General features: G+C 46.7%; 2 protein-coding genes across 2 annotated transcripts in view; both read right to left on the bottom strand.

The window, feature by feature from the left end:
* Positions 1-15,155, bottom strand: part of LOC119401807 (atlastin-2) — a 234,553-nt gene extending 219,398 nt beyond the window's left edge. The window contains exon 1 of the mRNA XM_049418143.1: positions 15,147-15,155. The gene's annotated coding sequence lies outside the window, so the exon portion shown is untranslated. The remainder of the gene's footprint in view (positions 1-15,146) is intronic.
* The window catches only part of LOC125759445 (atlastin-3-like), a 186,606-nt gene continuing 170,600 nt past the window's right edge, over positions 1,856-17,861 (bottom strand). The window contains exons 2-3 of the mRNA XM_049418222.1: positions 2,439-2,773; positions 1,856-2,079 (exon numbers count right to left, since the gene is read on the bottom strand). Coding sequence (XP_049274179.1) covers positions 1,856-2,079; positions 2,439-2,757 — 543 coding nt within the window. The 5' untranslated portion in view covers positions 2,758-2,773. The remainder of the gene's footprint in view (positions 2,080-2,438; positions 2,774-17,861) is intronic.

Here is a 17,861-nt window from a genome sequence, read left to right as displayed (position 1 = left end):
GTAGCCCGGTGTGTGCTCTCGGGCTGCGGCATGCGCCGCTCGCTTCCCCGCTAGATTCATGCCCCGGTGTCCAGAGGATACTTGCGTCTTCGAAGTCGCACTGGAGGAGAACTGAAGGGCTGATTTGCTAATTCTTCTTTTAGGAATCTTTGACACACTTCTGTGAATCTGTCACGGTGGTTACTGACGAAGAAACTTGTACTGAGAGCTAATTGCAATGCCCAGTTCCTCCGCGGTGGTTACATCATTTGCATTTGTCGAAGCAGCAGCGAGCTCTCCACCCGTTTCATCCACCACGCTGGCTACATATAGGTTTACTCCTCGGTATTTTGCAGCATCCGTGTATCGTACGCTCTCGTTGTATAGCTCGCTAGCCTCTCTATAGACCATTGCGCTCGTGCTTGTCTTCGTCCCTTTCATGTTCCGGGTGCATGTTCCTAGGTATTGTACACACATGTATTTTATTCCTTGATTTCATGGGGAATCGCTGGGGCAGGTGTGCTGTCTTTTTTCGACTGTGTAGCCAAGGTTCCTTAGAAGTGCTTGTCCCGTTTTTGTAAGCTTTAGTCTTTCCAGTTGGTTCACCTCTTGCGCTTCAATAAACTCTTCCCAGGTATTGTGAACCCCCATCTTGAGGAGTTTTGTCGTGGATGTGGTCGGCAATCACTAAAATTCTGCGAGGTAGTGAAGCAACCACTGAGCCATTAGGCATCATTTGCGAGATGTAGCGATGTCCGCATTACGCATCAGCAGGAAAGTGCCATACGTACTACATATCTGCTCTTATGCTATGGCGGGTGATGACGACGATTATGCTGACTTCATGGAATGGGTGAAAAAGCTTTCAACCACGCACTCGTACGCATTTACATGGTGTGACGCCTCATGTATTTTATATTCTGCAACGCAAAATCGACTTTGTTGACGTGATTGTACGCCCTACCCGAGCCTTCATGGAGTCCTTCTACAAAGCATTTCAAGCACTGGTTTGTCTCTGTGGCAAAATGCCTAAGTGTAAGAAGAAAGCCAATTTTTTTCCGGCTCCCAAACCTTCTCTTCTATTGTTCTCTAATTTATGCGCGATAGCTGTAACGGACACCGGCGGTGGCGGCGGCGGACAATTGCGCTACCACATTCGGCTGTCATGTGCTAATCACACCTTACATTGCAATAGAGTCCAATTCTTTTCAAATGCACTCTGCAATAACGTTGCCAAGAGAATCGCTCTAATACCGAAATATTTGTTAGTTAATGGTTATACCCAATTTCGTATTAAAATATTCTACATAATTTCAATAATAAGAACATTATAAGGGTATTACGTAGGAAACTAACAATATGATTAAGCGGCATGCGATACTGGAGGGTTTCGCAACTCTCGACCATCTGGTCGAAATTTCCACAAACCTAAACCTTCATTTGATAGCGCCCTTTGTGATGTGTCTCTTCTCTCGTGTTTTTCCTATGTTGCGCCTATGCTACGCCATCTGCTGGATTTTACCGTGCACGGACATCAGACAGTACACGTGCGTCCAGCACGTCGCTTCCATAGCAATGCAAAAGCGCAGACGAATCGAAGCCGTGACATTCGAGTGAGCATCACAGAATCGTAGCCAATGGCGCCACCGCGCGGGTTTCAAGATTTTTAAAAAGTTATGTTTTATAGCAGAACAGTTGTCCATATTTCAGCTGCACGACTGCTTAGCTGCACAGAGCAATATATGGTGTTTTTAGAGTTAAATCGATATTTCTAAAACTAACAGACGTATATAGCGCACTGTAGTATTAGCAATCACAGACGCGAAATGACAGACAACTGCACATCCCATGAAAAAATGCTAGCCTTGATTTAGCACTACTGAAGCACACGATGCTTGGATAAAGATTGCACCTTCTCCCCGGGTGGGGCAGCAGAATCCGTCGATGTCCGAAAAGAAGATAAGATGCTTTGCCGCAGCGTCTTCTGCTCTGTAGCTTGTTTTTCTGTTATCGCTAGACGACTTGCGATAAGCGACTTGCCACCACGGGAGCCAAATTCAAATTCATATGGCCAGTTCCAGTCTCGAACCAAACAAGCTTCTGAAAAGGGTCGCGTTTCATTTTCCTGCAATGGTACACGTGTCAATTGTAGCCGTTGCGACGATCAGTTACGTTGATCTGAAAATACCTTCTGCGCAAGCCTGCCGTAATCAGCGAAGAGTGGAGGTGCGGGTGTGCAGATCGTCCTCTTTGATGTTGTTCATGACGTTGTAAATCTGCACAGAGCTGGTCATCATGGAGAGAGAATATCGTGACGCTCTCTTTCATGGTTGACTCGGAATCAAGGTCCCTTGGTGTCCATCAGCAAAAATCGCCACCTCCTCACCATTCGAGTCGGTCTCATCCTGGAAAAATGTGCCAATTACTTACACAGCATTGCTACTGCGCAACAGTCTTACCAAGAACGCTTTGTCCCAAAGTAGAATGCCCGTTGTCCCGCGTGTGCCGCCCGGGCGCCATGAAAGCCACAGAGTGGGGCATCTGTGTCTTCCATCCAGTCGGATCGCCATTGTTCTTCAGGTACCGCAGTAAGAAGCTTAGGAGAAAGGACTTTCCTTGTCGGTACGCCCCAGCAATAGATATCACGACGACCGGCCGATCTTTCACGTTGTCAGCCAAGAGAATGCGCTCGAGCTCACTTTCGTTGAACTCGACACTGTGGTTTTCCTTGACTCGCAAGATTTGCACTGGTTGTCCAGCCATCATGGAAATCACCATGCGTGGCCTGCAAAAACTGGGAGACAGGTAATTATCGCTTTATAAGTAAAGTTGTAAACTACCTTCTTTTAAATGCGAAGCATTTCTTAGCAGAACTTCTGCGAGTTTGAGCGTATCTAATCTATCTATCTATCTATCTATCTATCTATCTATCTATCTATCTATCTATCTATCTATCTATCTATCTATCTATCTATCTATCTATCTATCTATCTATCTATCTATCTATCTATCTATCTATCTATGTAGCCGCCTACGACTGTGTGCTCTCCTGCCGTTTCGTAATCGGATGTATACCAAAATTGGTATGGAATAATATGATCGTATTACGAACAGAAATGACAGACATAACATGAAAATCATGACATGCATGTCATGAACAGCATTATTTACATTCCACGGCCTTGGGGCTCTTGCGGCCATTCCGTTAATTCATATTTACCAAAACCGGTATGATGTGACAAGAGTTCATGGCGAACATAAGACAGGTCCTAACGTGCAAATCATGACACGCATGTCATGTGCGGCATGATTTACATGACATGGTCTCGGGTGCTCGCGGCTGTTTAAATGAATGGATATATACGAAAACTTGTATGACGAGACATTTCGACATGACGAGCATAATTGACACGTGGTAACATGAAAATGATGACACGCGTGTCATGCACGTCATGATTTACATGCCACGCTCATGACGCACTCGCGGCCGTTTCGCTAGGTTGATATACACCAAAATTGGTACTGCGCGATGTGACTGTGTATGAAAATATGAAGAACAGGTGGTAACATAAAAACCATGGACACGCATGTCATGTATGTCATGATTAACATGCAATGGTAATGGTGCATTCGCGGTCGTTTCGCTGGCTTGATATACACCAAATTGGTATGCGCGATGTGACTGTATGAAGAACATGAATAACAGGTGGTAACATGAAAACCATGACATGCATGTCATGTATGTCATGATTTACCTGTCCATGCTCATGACGCACTCGCGGCCGTTTCGCTAGGTTGATCTACACCAAAATTGGTATTGCGCGACGCGACTGTATGGACGAACGTAAATTAGAGGGGGTAACATGAAAATCATGACACGCGTGTTCATGCACGACATAATTTACATGCCACGCTCATGACGCACTCGCGGCCGTTTCGCTAGGTGATATACACCACAATTAGTATTGGCCGATGTGACTGTATCACGAACATGAATAACAGGTGGTAACATGAAACCATGACATGCATGTCAGATTTACATGCCACGCTCATGGTGCATTCGTGGCCGTTTCGCTTGCTTGATATACACGAAAATTGGTATTGCGAGACGCGACTGTATGACGAACGTAAATTAGAGGTGGTAACATGAAAATCATGACACGCGTGTCATGCACGACATAATTTACATGCCACGCTCATGACGCACTCGCGGCCGTTTTTACGTTAGAAATGAAACGTTGAGGTCGAATATTATCTCTACATCATTTAGAAAACCTGTCAACATTGGAATAGTTCAGTAAGATAAACAAAAGAGAAAATGAAAAGTCTGTAGCTCTGCCGCTTCGTGGCTGACTAATACGGCGAGCGTGGTGTTACTAGTGGTTCGTATTATTGAGTTTCGAGCGGTTCTTCAGGATTTCCCTATGGAAAAACGCAAAATGTGTTTAACCTTCAACATCTATAGAGTATAATATGGTTATCAATATTTTAGCACTATTGTTTAACAGAAAACAGCTTCTTCATTCCATAACGTATCATCCACAGCACATAAACGGCACCTTCATACATTAAATACAACACAGGGAAGAATGAACCGTTTAATATAATTCCTCGAAAACTGCATAGAACATCGTAACTGCACAAGAATGCTGCTTCAATATTCACTCTATGTGATAAGAATTAAGTGCATTTCGTATTCAGTTTTAACGCAACAGTGTGGGATACTCTTTTTGTAGAAAATTTCACAGTGAGGGCTTCGCGCTGCAGATTTTGCGCCTTTGGCAGCATGCGAGTTTTATGGGTCAGCTGCCTCTTCGTGCGAAATCGCGTGCCATGTACGTCCTCTGGCAAAAAAGTGTGTTCCACACTCGCTGCGCTAACTGGGTGTGGCGCTGCCTATGTTTCCCAGATATTGGGACTAAGCTCACCTAAATACCCCATGATGTTGAAGTGAGAGGGTCATCCGTCGTAGCTTATGTATTGGTTGAGCATCGGATGCGCAATTCGAAGACTGGGTTGAGGTTCCCACCGACGGAAAGAGTGATTTTTCTTGTAGTGTAATTCTTTCAAATTGGGTCAAATAATCACTACACTACAGTTCAAAATGCCGAAGCTTCCACAAAGTTGCGCAAGGCCTGAAACAGAGAAAACTGGACGATTATGAGTCTAATCTAGTTGCTTCTATGAGGGAGGAGGGATCTTTGCCCTTTTATATCGATAGCAATTATATGGACCCTCTCGGCTGAATTTTGCCGTTGACGTCATGCCCCGGATATATTATGTATGTATATATATAAAAAGGCACAAAGAAAAATAAAGCAGAAGAAAAAATCCGGCAGATCCCACGCACTCTGGGAATCGATGTAATGCGAATCAGCCAGCAAAGAGCTGCATACATCTTTTTGTTTGACTTTGAGTCGAATGAAATCATTCATGCCATGGCATCCAGTTCACAATATATCGCATGTTTGCCATGCACGCATGCCTCCACAATCTGGTATATGCCATGCTAATGAGACGTATATTCTGGTATGTACAATGCATGACCTGTCTTTTATATTCTTCACGCACTCGTGTCATGCAATACCAGTTTTGGTATATATCCAGTTACCAAAACGGCAGGAAGCGCACCATGACAGTGTCATGTAAATCATACCGGAAATGACATGCATACATGATTCGCATGTTAGGACCTGTCATTTATGTTGGTCATACAGTCACATCGCGCAATACCAGTTTGTTGTATATCAAACGAGAGAAATGGGAGCGAATGCAACTTGAGTACGGCATGTAAATCATGACATACATGACATACCTATCATGCTTTTGATTTTACCACCTGTCACTTATATTCGCGTCGCGTCACGTAATACAGACGCGTCGCGCAATACAAATTTTGGTGCATATCAAGCTAGCGAAACGGCCGCGATCGGACAATGAGTATGGCATGTAAATCACGCGCTAAATGATATGCTTATCATGATTTTCAAGTTATGACCTGTCATTTATGTTTGTCATACAATCGCGTCGCGGCAATACCAATTTTAGTGCATATCAAGCTAGCGAAACGGCCGCGAATGCGCCATGAGCGTAGCATGCAAATCATGACATACATGACATGCATGTCATGATTTTCATCTTACCACCTCTCGTTTACGTTCGTCATACAGTCGCGTCGCGCAATACCAATTTTGGTGTATATCAATCTAACAAAACGGCCGCGAATGCACCATGAGCGTGGCATGTAAATCATAACATACATGACATGCATGTCACGGTTTTCATTTTACCAACATTTATTCATGTTCTTCATACAGTAACATCACTCAGTGCCAATTTTAGTGCATATAAATCTAGCGAAACGGCCGCGAGCGCACCATGAGCAGTTCATGTCGTACATGACTTGCATGTCATGATTTTCATGTTACCAGATCTCATTTACGTTCGTCATGCAGTCGCGTCGCGCAATACCAATTTTGGTATATGAGAAGCTAGCGAAACTGCCGCGAATGCACCATGAGCAAACCATGTCGTACATGACTTGCATGTCTTGATTTTCATGTTAGCACCTCTCATTTACGTTCGTCATACAGTCGCGTCGCGCAATACCAATTTTGATATATATCAAGCTATCAAAACGGCCACGAATGCACCATGAGCAAACCATGTCGTACATGACTTGCATGTCATGATTTTCATGTTACCACGTTTCGTTTACGTTCGTCATGCAGTCGCGTCACGCAATACCAATTTTGGTGTATATGAAGCTAGCGAAACAGCCTTGAATTCACCATAAGCGTGGCACGTAAATCATGACATACATGACGTGCATGTCACGGTTTTCATGCTACCATGTTATTCATGTCCTTCATGCAGTAACATCGCGGAATACCAATTTTGGTGCATATATATCTAGCGAAACGGCCGCGAGTGTGCCATGAGCGTGGCATGCAAATCATCTCGTACATGACATGCATATCATAATTTTCATGTTACCACGTGTCAGTTATGTTCGCCATAGAGCAATGTCTCGTCATACCAGTTTTCCAATATATCCATTCGTTTAAACGGCCGCGAGCGCCCCGAGACCATGTCATGTATATCATGCTGCACATGACCTGCATTTCATGATTTGCAAGTTAGGACCGGTGGTTATGTTCGTCAAGAAATCTTATCACACCATACCAATTTTGGCATGTATGAAATCAACGGAATCGCCGCAAGAGTCCCAAGGCCATGGAATGTAAACCATGCTGTTCATTACATGCATGTCATGATTTTCATGTTATAACCTGTCATTCATGTTCGTATTACGATCATGTTATTCCATACCATTTTTGGTACACATCCGATTAACGAAACGGCCAGGAGTGCACAAAGTCGTAGGCGGCTAGATAGATAGATAGATAGATAGATAGATAGATAGATAGATAGATAGATAGATAGATACGCTCAAAGTCGCCGAAGTTCGCTAAGAAATGCTTCGCATTAAAAAAATTCCGAATCACCCGAATGGGGATTCGAACCATCGACCCCTCGCTCCCCAGCCTGTTGCATGAGACAACTCCACCATGCCCTATGCATGCGCCGGCGAAATAACGGCGAGCTATTTATATACACCATTTACCGCTGGTGGTAAGCAAATCTCGGAGGAGCTTGAGCATGTTTTCTATCACGCAACGCTCCTAATTTTCTTTCAATTTGAAATCTGCCCTTCAGACGCGCACGACAAAGTGGCCCTTTTCTGTAGCCACTCGGAATCTGGATGGAGAAAAAAATAGCCCGCGTATCTCCGTGCTTCGCTGCAAATGTCGTCTAAAGACGATAGAATAAGCGCTGCGTCAGATAAGGACGCTATCTGGCAATACGTCGGGAAACATGAGTGCTGTGTTGCGGGCTGGTAGTCCCGGCGCAGCAGCAGGCGAAGACCGGCGGTTACCAACGCGGCCGGCGGGGACGCCAGCCAGCCCGAACACGCGGGTTGGCGCGAAGCGCCGAAGCAGAAGAAACGTCCGCACTCAACGAGTACTCTCCACACACTCTTTTATTTACACGTCGCCTGGATAAAACAGGAATGCCAGAGCGGCGCCTCATGGCATTCATACAGTGCAATACGGAACCGAAACCGAAACACAACAATGAGCTCGTGCAGAGGGCACGGAGGAAGACAAGTGTCAGCGCAGTCGCATTTTCAGCGCAGCTTAAGAAACTAGGGTCTCTAGAATTATGTATCTATGTATTTTCTAATAAATGAACACAGCACCTAATACTTACCTTGTGATGTTGCGCCTCAGATATGCGTAATGTTTGCTTTTTGATCAACAATGTACACAAGTATGAACCTACTCATCCGTTCAAGGTGGCTGGCCCTTGGGCAAGTGGTTCAACTTTGGCCGGGTGGCTGAAACGAGTGACGTGCCGACAAACAGAAAGACAGACCAAAATTTCTGCGTTTAAGTTCCCCAAGAAAGACTATTGTCTTTAAAAAATTCCACAGCATATCCACGGGGTGAATGATGATGAATGGGGCGAAGCTCTCGTACGGCAGGATCTTGGCCGTGGCGTCGCGCAGCTTCGCGCCCAGTACATCATCAACGACGTGAGATCGGGCCGGTTTATACTAAAGGGTCGATGAGAGTCATGGCGACTTGCAGCTCACTTTAATTTTACATGTACGCTGTGAATTTTTATTGTTTAATCACGCACAGGAGAAATCTCACCAGGCACTACCTTGGAGGTAAACAATGGCTGCTAATGGGGAATGGGAGACAGAAGAAGTCAGCTTTTAGCTAACACTTACACTTCTACTAACGCTTCCTACAGAAACATGCCAATGGCTGCTACTGGGGAACGAGAGACAGAAGAAGTCGGCTTTTAGTTAACGCGCACGCTGCGAATTTTGTATTGTTCAACAACGCACAGGAGAAATCTCCCACCGGCACCACCTTGGAGGTCAAGATCTGGTACTAGCGTTAATACTGGTTACACACTACGACGGGGACGAACGGGTGCCGCTTTAAGGAGCTTCACCCCTAAAACCAAAGAACACCGGGCACGCCTTAGATGAGATGCCCCCGCGTGGTAAGACACGCAGGGAGTCACTCCACGCGCCGCAATTTAAAAGGAAAAGAAATATGTAGGAGCGTCTGATTCTCCCTTGTTGACACTTGCAGACGCAACGCTCCTAATTTTCTTTCAATAGAGAGTTTGAGAACTGGGGCCCCAAGGAGCTTGAGGACCCAAGAAGCTTGCGAACCGCCAGGGCGCATGCGCAGAACCCAAGCCACTCTTGGGCTCTTGCGCTCGCGTTGACCCGAGACACAAAAATTCATAAATCACAGCATATTCACGGGTTGAATGATGATGAGTCGGGCGAAGCTCCGGATGAAATCATCGGTAAACCGTGAACCTCTTCCGTGCAATTCGCCCAGACATCATATAAGGAGTGTGAAACACCGCGGTGAGGTTATTATTGAACCAAAGTCGATCACACACGTCGCAACTGTGGCCAAACGAATGAGCGAGAAATTCCCGCTCGAACCGCACGTCGGCTCCTTGAATGTGAGACCGCTGGCGCCGCTTCCCGCGCACGAGCACCATCAAGGTCTGCCAGGCGCCGCGCTCGCTTCGCCGCCGCTGCGAGAAATTCCCGCTGGAACCGCGCGTCGGCTCCTTGAATGTGAGACCGCTGGCGCCGCTTCCCGCGCACGAGCACCATCAAGGTCTGCCAGGCGCCGCGCTCGCTTCGCCGCCGCTTCTCGGTCTCGCACCGCGGGATCCTGGCGACGAGCACGAGCAGCCGCGGCCCTCCGCGCCCGCCGCTCCGCTTCGTCCATGCCCCACCAACGATCCGACACGTACGGCGACGATCCAGGAGACTGAGAGAGGCGCTCGTTTCCCGCAACCCAGGCACAGCCCGCGCAGCAGCCGATCGGAGAGTAGCGGCACTTCCACCGCCATCTAGTGGCGATTCACACAAGCGCACTATTGTACACACTTCTATTGGAACAACACAGATTGTGTACAGCGCCATCTAGAGTATCATCAGTCAACTGCAGTTTGTATGTACTTCTATGATACAGCGCCATCTATTATACTGTTCGGGAGATACTGCCGGTTACGCCTGACATGGGACAAGGTTAGACTAAGAGGAGCTACGCCCCTAAAAATAGCATGGGGCCCCAAGGCGTCTTGGGTCACCAGCGAGAAGACACAAACGCAGCGCGGGCCATGGCGCAGTATGGCTCGCGTCTCGCATGATTTTAAATTTTGTCACGCGTGGCGCTCCGTGCGCTTGACCCAACGCAGCCTGCGTTTGCCCGATTCCTAAACTCTGCTGATCATCCGAACGCAAGAGCAGGCTGCCCAAAGCAGCTTGGGGGCCCAGCGTCTTGGATCCCCAATTCTCAAACTCTCTAATGTGAAAACTGCCCTTGAGACGCGCATGACAACGTCGCCCTTTTCTGTACCACTCGTGATGTGGAAGAAAAAAAAATGACACCATCTCCCACTAAAGGCAACCATGTGGGGATGCGAAACAGTGCATGGGTCGACTTAAAGTTCCGTTCATCCTGGGCACCTTACCCGATGTTAACGCGTCTTTGCAAGTGGAGCACGCCAGCATTTCACTGTAGTTGCCGTTACTGTTACTCGTACCGAATTCTTGTTGGAGCACTCCACGCGGGTTGATTGCGCGTCTGCAGAATCGCGTTCTCTGACGCCATTACGTGATAGCTGAGAGAGTGTGAGGGAGAGAGGCCACAGCGTCTTACCTAGCGCCTTCCACAGGCGCGAACACGTTAGCGCGTGCCAGCACACATGGTTTTGCTCGTGTTACGCCAAGCTTGGACAGCCTACGGCAGTCCGGGCCCCTAAAGTGCTGTGCACGTATCATCATCAAGGCGGTCGAAGAACAAGAGGAAGAACACTTCTCCTTGGCGCGAGCGCGCGTTCAATATGCTACAAATGCCTATGCTAGGTGGTAGAGAGCAGACGGTCGCCAATGGACGAGCACAGCCCCGAGAAAAAGCTGCTTCGCATCTAAAAAAGTCACAGTTTCGCCGCGAGGGCAATACAATGAATGTGATAGCAAGAAATTGATATGTCACACGACGAACGAGAAGCAGCTCGATACTTGCAGCAAAACAAAGAACACTGGGCACACAAGGCACACCATCATCAGACGCCCTCGTGTGGCAGGAAACGCAGAGGGTCACTCCACGGGGCGCAGTTCAAAATAAAAAGAAATGTCTAAGAGCATCTGATTCTGCATTAGAGTTTGAGAAATGGGGACCCAAGACACTGGGTCACCAAGCTGCATTGGGTAGCCTGCTTTTGCTTTCGGAAGATCAGCAGAGTTTGAGAACTGGGTCAAGCGCAAGCTGCGTTATCACAAACGCATGGGGCGCCACATGTGATGAAAATTATGCGATACGTGGGCCATACAGCGTCGTGGCCCGCAAGGCGTCTGCATAGTCTCGTGATGATCCAAGACGTCTAGGCGATTCACGCTAGTTTTCTATTTTCGGGTCTTCGGGCAACGCGAGCACAAGAGCCCAAGAGTGCCTTGGATTCTACGCATGCGCCCTGGCGGCTCGCACGATCCTTGGTCCCCAAGCTTTTTGGGGCCTCAATTCTGAAACTCTCTATTGTCGACACTTGCAGCGCGTTGCTCACGCACAAAGACGTAACATCCGCGACAGTTGTTAGTTCGCGCTTGCCATGTGCATGCCTGTGCGTTCCTTTCGGGCGTCCTCTGTGCTTTAGCGGCGCGCTGCAAGTATCGAGCTGCTTCTTGGTCATCGTGTGACATTCCAATTTCTTGCTATCGCATTTATTGCTGCGCCCTCACGACGATACTGTGATACTTATTCAAAATATGAATTGCAGTAGCTTCTTTCCATTAAATAGGGATCTCGCCTGAAAACCATATTTTAGGGTACAGATAATGTAGGTTTTTAGGGGCGAAGCTCCTTAGGGTGTGGGTCGTTCCCTTCTCTGCATTAGTAGTATGTACGTAGCCAGCTCTAGTTTAATGAATTTCTCACTGGATGGCGTTTCATGTATTTCTTAGAGTTGCAGTTTAAAGATGACAGATGGCGCTTGTATAATGCGAATAGCGCATGTCATTGGATGCCTGCGATCGTAAAAGGCGCTCGCTCTTGGCGAGCTTTCTCTTTCGCTTGGAGTTGCCGGATGGAGGCAGACCAGGCGCTCGCTCTTGGCGCGCTTTCTCTTTCGCTAGGAGACGCCGGATGGAGGCAGACAAAGCGCTCGCTCTTGGCGCGCTTTCTCTTTCGCTCGACGCCGGATGGAGCCAGACAAGGTGCTCGCTCTTGGCGCGCTTGCTCTTTCGCTCGGGAGCGGACACTTTCCCTGCATTTCACGGATCACAAAGCGGTGATAATGAAGGGACCACGTAAACCAATAGTACAATAAAAGTTTGATGTTTAATATATACACGGTGTTTCACACTCTTTATATGATGTACTGGGCGAATTTCACGGAAGAGTTTGACGTTTTACCGATCATTCTCTCCGGAGCTTCGCCCCACTCATCATCATTCACCCCGTGGATATACTTTGATTTTTTTTTTTTGTTTCGGTGAGTAGGCGATTCAACTTTTCCAGTACCACACGGTCAAATCGGGGGAAGGATTCGTTGCAGCAAATTGAAGAGAGCACCCAGGAAGTTCGCTTGGTCTTCCAAGGTGCCGCACTCTTTGTTTACCAAGAGAAGGGATTGCCTTTCTCGCCCTTTTACCTTGTTCACCTTGTTCTATACTTCGCCTCGGGTGTGTAAGAGTCGATACCGATTAAAAAGTTCTGCAAACTCTGTCTTCAAGCTTCTCGGCGCGTTCTGCAGCTTTGTGATTTTACCTGTTTAACAATAATAAGACTTTCTGCAGTGGTGTATCGCGCAAGATACCCATGCGTTGATCGGCCTTTTGCGAGCTTTAAGGCGCTGGTTGCACCGCCAAGGCACACAACGCATGTATGCCGCAGCGCTAGCTTCAGAGATGCGTTTCCAGACGGCATCAATTCTAAAACCGGTAAAATACTGAGCAGTACCGTCTCTTCCCGAGGATGACATCTCCCCCCACGAGATAATTACAAGACTTCGAAACTTCTCCCAATCTGCTGTGTCAACCTCCCAACGGGGAGCATGTGGTCGAGATTCGTGTTCTATTGGCCTTCGCAGTAGTATTGGGAAGTGGTCGCTCCACAAGGGTTTTTAACCATTTCACAGTTAAAATTAAGTAAATGGGCGAGACACAATGCTAAGATCAACGGATGAATACGTCTTGTTCGCGAGGCTAAAATACGGAGGCTGTTTCTTATTCCAAGTGAAGCCGAGAATAGAAATGCCGTATGTTTATCTAATATAATCGCAAACCACCAGATCACGCGAAAGCGTCATCGCAGTCCTTTCCAAGAATGCCGTAATGGCGCATAAATCTGCTGTGTTTGCTTTTTAAATGAGTTCTTTTTTTCGCGCACAGCACCTTTGGTGAACGTTCGTTGATAAGTCCTTAAATATCATCAAGCTCTCCATGAAGTCCTCTAACATTCGAATTCAAAATTGTTGTGTCTATCTTAACGTCAACTGCTGCTATATGGTCAAAAAGTAATGCCTTAGGTTAGAGACCTATTTCCAGGCCCCGTAATGCGAGCTTTCACTTTTTTTTCGCGCTCCAATGAGCTACGCCGTTCCCTCGGTGTCTGTGACGCTGGAGTTGTGCAACATGTATCCATCACCTCTTCTGAGGTGGTGGATAATGCCCGCTCAGGAGGCACGTTTATGGCGGCTACAGGCAAAACAGCACATGCAGTGGCTCTGGGGCCGGCGCGGCCTTGGAGTGTGCTGGTCCTTTTTAAAAGTTGGCAGGGCAGCGCAGCCTGCTCCAGCCGGTGGCACTGTCGCGCGCAGTCACACCCCGCGTAACTCTTGCGGGCACCAGAGCTGTGGTGCAGTGCCAGTGCCGCGGCACGTCGGGTGGTAAGTGCCCTTGGCCCTGGTACATTCCGCCTGGAAGTTATTCCAGAACTACGCACCAAAAGCCGTAAGCGTGTTTTAGCTGGCGAGGCTGCTATACAGTGGAAGCTTTTTATCCTTCGTGATTTCAGCGTTGATGCCTCTTCGCCTTCTAGCTAGGACTCTAGTGCAGAGAAGGTGACGAATGTAATCCATCAGGCGGTACGCGTTCATAATAAATACGAAGTGACTAGCGCGTGAAGGAGAGACAAGAGAAAGACAACGAAAACGAATAGGGCAGGATGTATTTGTGTTATTAGCCTGAGATGTGTCGGGACGTGCTTTCCTACGTTTGAATACGTTTGTTTTAGCACAATCCTAATGTATAACAGCGAGCGCGAAAAGCGCGAATTTATTTTGATTATGGCCCTGACATCAAGGTTAGTGTTTACGCGTTTTGGTGTTCTTAATTTATTTTGACTGCAGCAATAAATGCCTGAAGTACAGTAACTCTGCGCGCTTTACCAGTCCACACACACACACACACACACACACACACACACACACAACACACACACACACACACACACACACACACACACACACACACACACACACACACACACACACACACACACACACACACACACACACACACACACACACACACACACACACACACACACACACACAGCACACGCACGCACGCACACACACACACACTACACGCACGCAAGCACAAAATCATCACTCCATAACAAGGATACCGTAACATGTGGCTAAAATCTGGTAATATTAACTGGCAAAAAGGTACTGCTCACGTAACAAGCAATCATCAGGTCGCATAATCAGTTAATATAGCGCAGATCAATCACACGTAAGCTCGCACAGAAACAGCATGAACTTTCCAACAAGTCCATTTGAACATATATACACCGATCTGCAAAGCCACACTCTCACAGCTTGCGGAAATTCCTCGCAATGGCGACCTTCGAAACGCATTGAAATACACCGCGCACGGCAGACAATTGCATTCCAGTGCATTGTGCAGCAACCATAAAATCAAAAACTTAACTTCGCACGCTAACCAAAACACTCCTCATAATGTTCCGCGTACACGCAGTTCGAACTCGCTATTTTTATAGCGTTCTGGGACCATTTCATACAACCTGTATAGTCAATGATTAGCTCACCTCGCGTTCTCTTGACCTACGCGGTGAGCCAGTCGTGAAGCCCAGATTATGGCAGATTATCGCGGGTGGCGGTCCTCGCTGCCAATTCGAGATGCAGCCGCTTCGACGGCCTCCTGCCGACTGAGTAACATTGAGTAAGCGAAGCATCCACCACCCTCACGGTAAGAAAGGGAAAGGAGGACACGGGGCGGTCGCTGCTTTGAAAGGAGCCAACTGCTGCCGGACATTCGGACCTGCCCTCTCCTCATAACCTCCTTGCAACGCTGCACGTCATCGTTACGTGCAACCACACGCGGCTGGGTCACAGATACTCGGGTGTCTCTGTATGCGCAGAAATTTTGCTGTTTGCGCAAAACTTGATGGGCGTATCGCTGACGGTTCCTCCGCTGTCAGTGCTAACGTGCATACAAATAGCATGATTGATCAAATGGGGCATACAGGGCGGAAATTCGAAGCCGCACATCGCCCAAATAAAGAGGATTTCAAAGGACAGAAAAAGCGAAACCCGGCGTCCCTGATAAATTGCCAAAGCAGATGAGTTACACAAAAAACCTGGGCTTAGAGGCGCTCGTGGGGCCCTGCTGGCTCATACCCTCTATGAAACAATAGCGGAACAATGTTAGGTGCTTTGGTGCTACTATACATACATACCAGGGGTCACAAACTCACCTAAGCGGTAAGGCCCGCAGTCCCACAATGTAGTCCCGCAGGGGCCGGGGCACTGAAGAAGGTAGAAGCGAAGGGGGACGGCAGGGGGAGGGGGGGGGGGTTGGAACATATTGTGAGCAAACCTTGCCATTTGAAAGAAACCCTTTTTTATATCTCATAAACGGGCCATTCCTGAAGGAGAGTTATGTCGATACCGATCTCTAAGATGACTAAAATGTGGGTGCCGATTCTGAAATATAGTTTTTCTTTCACATTTATGTTTCAACTCATGGTGACCAAATGGGGTATCTCACGAAAACAATGCTTTAGACCAGTGACGTCTTTGTAGCTCATGAAGATACTTAGGAAAATAAAAAAAGATATGTTGGACAAAGGTAGTCATGTGCGGGCCTCGGGACGCGTGTTTGAGATCCCTGATAAATACCATGAACACTACTAATTAGATGCCGTTTTATAACATGCCTAGAATGTCCAACACGAGTCTGTTCTTATTCTTTCCGAGGCAGGACTTGTAACGAATACTCTCATGATAGCTCCAAAATTTTCTTCTGAGATATTGCACCTTGCCCCTACTTTTGTACATTTCACACGCGTATCTCAGCCACCGATGTTTCCTGCCAAGTCGAAACATGTAAATGATGCTTCCGGCCAAAGTGAATTAAATAGTTTTACTATTTGTTGGTAAAACGGATTACCAACATGCATAAGCCTACGACAGATTGAAAGCCCCCCCTCTCGCTATATTGACTGCGCCTTTTGTGTATATATATATATATATATATATATATATATATATATATATATATATATATATATATATATATATATATATATATATATGTATATATATATATATATATGTGTGTCTGTGTGTGTGTGTGTGTGTGTGTGGGTGTGTGGGTGTGTGGCTGTGTTTTTGTGAGTGTTTGTTTGTGGTTTTTAGAGCATTTGTTGCTCAATTCGAATACTGCTACAACAAACCTCAATCCAGTTGGCCTTCGTTGAAACGCGTTGGTACTTCAGGAAACGTTCGTCTCATGCGCCGATGTTTGCTTTCCTAATGGAATTAACGTGATGGCATATACTCTACTATATAAGCCACCTCACTAGTCCGTTCGCTCGCTCACTGATACAAGGAAGTATTTATTTTGCTGCACTGACTGGGTTAAGTTATTCCGCTGCGACACTATTCCTAACGATTATGGACAATGACTTATTTTACAGTTTCGTGAACATCATCGAAACAATATTTAATGGTAATGTTAAATGCGTCTCGCAAAAGAACATACTGTGCTGTCAAAACATCATACACTGTCATGAACCGATTGCACGACGCTGGCTCCTCTGCTCTAGTTATTCCAAGTTCGTGCTTATTCGTGATGGCGATCCTTCAAGAAACTGTTTTCCGCAAATGAACGTTTTCAAGGAAGCCCAGGCGTTAGCCACACAACGTTTTCTAAGGTAATTGCTGTAGGCATACCAATTCAAAGGTAGAAAAATGTGAGATATGTTGAAATTAAATATTTGAGGGGTCATAACTCAATCGGCAACATAATCTACGCAGCAGAATAGAGGAAAATAAACAGCAAAACCTCAATTAGCATACAATCGAGATCGTATGGCTGAAACATAATTAGGGCAAGTAGCGATGGGACTTCATATATTCAGTTGATAGGCAGCAATTAAATCTTAAATAAATGAATATTGTAGAAAATTATCACATTGCAAATTTAAATCCTATTATTTTTGGATTGCCATAAACAGAATTTGATTAGCGAGACGGCGTATTGGTGGACTTTGCCACATGGGCAACCACCTTTCGTTAGAAAATTGCAACTACATATACCTACCTGGAAATTATACTTTGGAGATCTTGGCCGAAAGAATGCTGTTGGGAGAGATCTTGTAAAAGAGCGCCGTGTAAGGGACGCCAGCTGCTAGAAAGGAAGAGGAAGAAAGCATTGCATGGGCGGAACGAGGAAGTAAGCAGCAAGCCGTTGCAACAGCTTACGTGAGAGGCCTCCAATACGACAGCTCCTTGGGCGT

Source organism: Rhipicephalus sanguineus, chromosome 8 (assembly GCF_013339695.2).
Source record: "Rhipicephalus sanguineus isolate Rsan-2018 chromosome 8, BIME_Rsan_1.4, whole genome shotgun sequence".
Lineage (NCBI taxonomy): Eukaryota > Metazoa > Arthropoda > Arachnida > Ixodida > Ixodidae > Rhipicephalus > Rhipicephalus sanguineus.
Note: the sequence above shows the minus strand (reverse complement) of the source record. Positions and strands in the feature narration are given on the sequence as shown.